The sequence below is a fragment of the Ostrea edulis genome, chromosome 1 (assembly GCF_947568905.1).
Source record: "Ostrea edulis chromosome 1, xbOstEdul1.1, whole genome shotgun sequence".
Taxonomy (NCBI): domain Eukaryota; kingdom Metazoa; phylum Mollusca; class Bivalvia; order Ostreida; family Ostreidae; genus Ostrea; species Ostrea edulis.
In genome coordinates, this window is record NC_079164.1 from 10,664,712 (window position 1) to 10,671,490 (window position 6,779).

Below are 6,779 nucleotides of genomic sequence, written 5' to 3' on the forward strand. Positions count from 1 at the left end.
ATTTGACTTTTCCTTTTCCATTTAAAAACCTAGCCGAGTAGCTCAGTATGTTAAAATACCGAATGCTGAACTGTAGGTCGCAGGTTCGAGTCCAGCAGGGGTTTTAATTTTTTTCAGATTACCTTCTACTAAAACTGTATTTTTGACAAAATTTAGTAAATTTGAAAATTTTCAAAATATTGTTGTACATGTACATATCCTCCACTTTTCATCTACATCAAATTTCTCTGGTGTAACATACCTCTTTAACCGTATTCACGTTACAAGGTCGGGGGTGTTGGGGTGGGGTGGGGGGGGGGTGTTGAGGCTTATCTCAACCTGTCGATGTAGGGGGTCCCAAGATTTTCAGCTCATTATTTCAGGAGTTTGCGGGCGATTTTGTAGTTTACCTTATTTACCGCCTCCATTTGTGATTGAAAAAGTTATATAAGGAAAATTTTGGAATTTAATGTCATTTCAACGTGTGCCCCAATTTAAGTTTTTTGCTCCATTAGCACCACTTTAAGATGTGTGGCTACGCCATTGGCTTTGCTTTATAGCTAATAACAAATTCGTCCAAACAATTTGTTAACTCGTCCGAACAAATTGCTATTTCGCCCGAACATAATGACTAATTCGTCCGAACAAAGTGCTGATTCGTTCGAACGAATACTATAATTGTTTGTATTTGGCCTGTCTACACCGCCGTATAGATCCAACTGTGTGTTGACGTAAAGTAAATTAATTGAAATAAGACATCTTGTATGTTTGGTTTTTGGTACAAATGATGTCCTTGACTACGTTTACATCTTTGTGCATTGGGAATAAAATGATAGTAATTAGTTAAACTTTAAATAAATATGGTATTAAAATGCACTTTCATTCAAAAATCAAAATTTAACCATATTACATGTAAATTATAATGCAGTCGGATTGTATGGCCATGTGTCTCTTTTCATTGATACATGTAAATATAATATTTATCCTTGTAGGTTGACTTGGTTTACGTTCCATTCGAGCATTCCCACCTTTGGTGAATTGTCCCAAATTTTGACTTGTGGATCCCGCTTACAATCGTAAGAGTGAGGGTTCTTTATCGTGATTGGGAATACCATAACCCGGGACTTTCATATATAATGTCATATCCGAAACACTCTAGACTTTTTATGTCGGGAGCTTGACAAATGATCAGTCACTACCTATGTTAAACGTTTTGATTTTGCTTATAATTATAGTAATTAGAGAGTAAACAATATTTGTCACTGACGGTAAGTATTCCTCTGGTTACAGCACTGTGCTGCCGTACTTTCTGATTTCCGCGTGTTAGTGTTGTGCAACAGGATGGAGTGCCATCTCGATATAGAATAAAGTCCATGGATAATGGGGACCTAGTGATATGGATCAACTGTGCAAAAATACAAAATTCTGGGTAAGTGCGGAGGTTAAGGACTCAATCCATTTAAACTCTGGCATTTTCTTTGCACTGAAGTTTCGTATTGACTTGCATCGTTATCCCCGTGGTTTACATGTATATATGCATCCAAGGAGCTTCGCAAGTCCCAGTGTTCCTTACTGGAATGACAAAATTGATATGCATGGTATTCAATTTATCTGCATACTAGTCAGTGCTACATTTGTACCGGCATGATGAATGTCTAAAAATGTGATAATTCAATGTTATTTATGAGACATCACTTAGGTCTTAAATAACGAAAAGTGAATCTAATAAGAAAAAATCGCTTGTGACATTTCACCGAAACCATTTAATGCATATTTGTACATGGCTCATTAACACCCATGAGAGAACATTTTCGCTGGCATTGATGCATGAAAACCATGTTTATTGATTTGTTATATAATGACATACAACAACTTAAGACAATGTACTTAATCTCAAAATTCATTCAACATACATACTGTCAGTTATATATCTTCTATATTATCCTCATACAAGATTCCGATTCCTATCTTATATAATAATAAATAATAATAATACCATATTTATATAGTACCCTTTTCATACACTATGTACGCTCAAAGGTGCTTTACAATGCATATACCTTACTATAGAATGTTATACACATAATACATAGAAAATAAATAAAACATTAAAAAGCAATCATTATGATATAAAAGGCGTTATATCACATGTAAACAGTCCGTAGCTGTACCTATCCTGATTGTATATATAAAACATGAAAACACAAGATACCATAAATATGCTAGATAAGAATAAACATCAGTTTCAGGGCGTATTAAAATAATAATAATAATGAAATACACACACGCACACACAGCGTATAATGTCTCCGTTATAATACATTAAAATATAGATTTTTAAAAAATGAAACATCACAGAATGGTACTCGAAAAACCGAAACACACAGTCAAAACAGACAAGATAATCTTAATGCACTGAAACAGCAAACACGAACGACTGAATTGATAATCTAAGCTAGTCCTGGAAAACTTGAAAGACAAAATGTGACTTCTTGAACGCACACAGTGTTCTACAGTCCCTTGCATGTTCCGGAAGGGCATTCCACAGTTTTGGAGCTATTGTTCTGAAACACCGATCCCCGAACGTAACGATTCGACTTTTTGGAACAACTAGAGTGACCGATTGTTTTATAGACCTACTATTTCGGGTAGGCTTACATACCGCTAGTAATCGTTTGATATAAATTGGGCACTCATCATGTAAGACTTTGTAAGTATAAGTAAGTATCTTATATTGTGTCCTATACTGTATATGTATTACTAGCGGAAAAAAGAAACCGTGCATTATAAAATTTAGTATAATTTTTCTATATTTATTGTTTATATTTATAAAATCTAAACAATCGATAAAGGTGATGTTTTTTTTAGCAATATCGGATAATACCCGATGCAGATGCACGGACGTCTTCATGGTTAGTGAACACATGTTGTTTATTGAAGTGTTCGTACGCACGAGTTTTACTGACCAATATCGTTTGGAGTAAGAAGTGTAAAAGGTTTGTTTGGACACTATTCCTTAAGGAAAGCACTTTAGTTTTGACAACATTTACCTTTCTGTCATGCGACGACTCAGCGAAAACCAACGAAATCGTGCTGTTGGGATGCTTCAAGCTGGAATGGTACAAAATATTGTTGCAAGACACTTTGGAGTTCATCGGAACACCATCCAGTCTTTATATAGACATTTCCAACAATCTGGTAACACTCGGGATCGACCACGTTCTGGGCGTCCTCGTGTGACGTCGCATCGACAGGACAACCACATCAGACTTGTGCACCTGAGAAATCGTTTTCAGACAGCAAGTTTGGCTCTTTGTAGCATTTCTGAACTTCGACCAATCAGTCCAAGAACTGTGCATAATCGTCTGCGCGAGCACAACATCAGACCAAGACGTCCAGCGGCGCGCCCAATACTGCTTTAACGTCATCGTATCGCTAGACTAGCGTGGTGCAGACGACATCTGCGATTTAGAATACAGGACTAGGCCAGCATTCTGTTCACTAATGAATCCAGATTTCATTTGGATAGCAGTGACGGTCGTTGTAGGGTATATCATCGCGTTAGGGAGCGGTACCAGGACGCTTGTGTTGTGCAACATCAACAATTCGTGGAAGTAGCATTGTGGTATGGGGTGGAATAATAGCACGTGGAAGGACCCCTCTACAAATTGTCAATGGAAATCTCACCGGCGAACGCTATCGAGACGAAATTATTCAGCGACATGTGATACCCTTCATACAGAGACAACAAAATCACATCACGCTGCAGCAAGACAACGCAAGATCACATGTTGCACGTGTAGTCAGGGACTTTTTTGTTCAACAGAATGTCAATGTCTTGCCTAGGCCAGCTGTTTCCCCCGATTTATCGCCGATCGAGCACGTCTGGGATGAAATGGAACGACATCTACACCGTTTACCAAATCAACCAGTGACATTGGCTGATTTAGGCCAGGCTTTAACCAAGATCTGGAACTACATCCCTCGAACATTTCTGAATACTTTAGTGGAATCAATGAGGCGACGTTGTCAAGCATGCGTGAATGCAAATGGTGGTCACAGGCGTTATTAACTTTGTTAATCCAAGTTCGAATACCAGTGTCTTTCGAGTGTGCTGAAATTGACGTTATTCGACTTTAACATTAAGGATTATGAAATGACATATTTTTAAATGTATCTGAAAAGGAGATCATGATGTTAATGTATTTTCTTTTTATTGATATAGGACTGGAACCAAACAGTAAATGGGGACCAGCTGTTATTTACTCCATGTTTTCTGTCCACGGTTCCTGTCTGGGTGATACACGGCTGGATATGGATTATCTCCCCCTTCTATATCTATTACCTGTTCAATACCAAGACAAACCCCAACCCTTTCAATTGGAGAACAATTCTAAAGACTGTACGTACAAAAAAGCAGACGAATCGAAATCGTGTTCACTGCACTGATTAGACATATCTTTCAGTCTTTATTCCATTGTTAAACTTAGGATGTTGGCTTGCCAATTTCTCCTTTATCATTTTGCTATGTAAACATCGGTCCTCCGTCATGGACAAAAGGTTAGCAGTTTTTCGAAATATAACGTTTTATAATCACATATGAAAGATTATCTTTTTTAACTTGAACCTCTTAAGATTTTGATATTTAATATTTTCCAGCTCCTCCTAGCAGTAAACACAGCGTTATTGATTGTACAGTGGGTTCTGGAGTACACACCTCATCATTCTCTGTGGAACGCAGCAGTCTTAGGCTTTACTTTGCAAATCTGTACACAGGTAATAGAAATACCCTTATTGTTTGCAAAATTTATGATTATCATATTATCACTAGGGTATAACGATGTATCTATTGAAAAATTGCTTGATCATAGAAAAAAAAATTAACAGCAGATGTTAACATCAATTGCAATATTATTATACCGATGATTAGTAAATTATAACAACATAAGATAAACTTCTAATAGAACCTTAAGTCTCTGAAATTGAATTCATTTAACAGGCAGTGTTGTTACAGTCTGATCGTATTGAAATTCCCATAGAACACACATATTATAATACAAGGTTTAAACCTGCAAATGAATACCTTAGTCTTAGCTGTGACAAAAACGAAAGTTTTAATTCTTTATAATCATACCTATATAGAATGAAAGACTATAATATTTATTATTTGCCCCATAAAAATCAAATTTCTTAAGATGGCAAAAAAAAAATAAAAAAAAAAAAAAAAAAATAGATGGATCATGTCCAATATGGTTCTACATGTATATAACTTGCCCATTTATTTGGAGAACATAAAATCCTAATAACGCAATCTTACCGTTTAAATTCACTTTTTGTGAACTTTTCTTGGTAAAAAAAACATCAATCACAACATACTTTTTCTATAATATTTGTTACAAAAATGAATATTGGCATCAGATAAAGTCTGCCCAAGCCAACGCTGTAAGCTTTCTATAGAGGACAAAACAAGAAAATAGCAATTTCATGTCAAAATTCAAAACCTGACGGAAGTTCAAGTGAAATGCATTCTCGGCTGTTTGCACCATGAAGGATAAAAGGCAAGGAAACAATTTTACAAACTTGCGTTTCCCCTCATATTTAGGGTCAATACAATATCTTAACTACCAGCGAAAAACAATATTCATGGATCCCGCAGGGTACTTGTGAATTCTATGAACGACACAAAATTAAAAGTAGGACAAATGCGGACTTGGCATACATGTACCAGATGTGTTTTCAGATGCCTAGAAGTAGTTAACATCCCCTGTTGACCGGTCACACCCATTGTGAGCCCTATATCTTGACCAGGTAAACGGAGTAACCCTTAGTCAAAATTAGTATGTAAAGAACGGCCTAACAATTGGCACGCACATCAAATTATTTGTAGCCTGCTTTGATTTGAAATTGATCATACAGAGAACATGATATTCCGTATCGAATCACTATACACCTATTGGCTGTTTGATGTCTAAGATCACGAGAAAGGCGTTTTGTTCACTAGATAGCTTCAAAATGTTTTCAAGGACATTTTCGGGACCCTCTGAGTGTTTTCTATATCTTTATCGCTCTAACTGTACGTCGTTTAGACATATGAATATCGCCATGTTTACTCACCTACCTGACCTTACGTACGTTGTCTGCAAGACCTACTGGTCATCGGAACATCGCTTGGTCTTTACCGTTTCATAATAACTTGGCGGAAAAGGCCGAGGGTTGTTCCAAGTGTAAAACCTAGACAAAAGTGTTTAGAGACGCGCGTTTTCATTGGATGACCACAAAAATAATAACAAATGATATGAATGTTTACATTCTCAATGATTTTGGCTTGATGTTTGAGAAATCACATCTTATATTCACCTTGACGGCACGTGCTTTCATATGATAAAGGTTTTTATAATTAAAAAATAAAGATATTGATCCGGTCGCTAAAGAGCTCCCAGTGGATCTATACTCTACATTACGTTATTCTGTTAGAATTAGGCAATTGAGGATTTGTTTTATTACTTTTCAGATTTTGGTAGGTTTCTACATCCATTTGGAACGATGGAAAGGTTTTGTTACATCCGGGATTTTATTCATATATTGGACAGTTGCCATTATCATCAATGTAGTTCCACTTTACAATAAGATTCTTAATCTGGTAAGTATGTAACATATATACTTTTATATGGTACAAAAACATGACAGCATTGAGTATTATCAAAAATAATTTGACTTTATTGGCAGAGTGGCAAAAGAAGAGAGTGCATATATGTTACAAGAAATTCATCCATGTACAGATTGGTTGGGAATTTCTTGTT

General features: G+C 36.2%; 1 protein-coding gene across 3 annotated transcripts in view; it reads left to right on the plus strand.

Moving 5' to 3' along the window:
* The first annotated feature begins 1,254 nt into the window (after positions 1-1,254).
* Positions 1,255-6,779, plus strand: part of LOC125664125 (multidrug resistance-associated protein 1-like) — a 43,441-nt gene continuing 37,916 nt past the window's right edge. The window contains exons 1-5 of one of the 3 annotated variants that reach the window (XM_056152648.1): positions 1,274-1,408; positions 2,848-2,891; positions 4,205-4,381; positions 4,639-4,755; positions 6,491-6,619. In XM_056152648.1, coding sequence (XP_056008623.1) covers positions 2,889-2,891; positions 4,205-4,381; positions 4,639-4,755; positions 6,491-6,619 — 426 coding nt within the window. In that variant the 5' untranslated portion in view covers positions 1,274-1,408; positions 2,848-2,888. Of the gene's footprint in view, positions 1,409-2,847; positions 2,892-4,204; positions 4,382-4,638; positions 4,756-6,490; positions 6,620-6,779 lie in introns of all 3 variants that reach the window. The other 2 variants (XM_056152647.1, XM_056152649.1) reach the window with 2 other exon arrangements.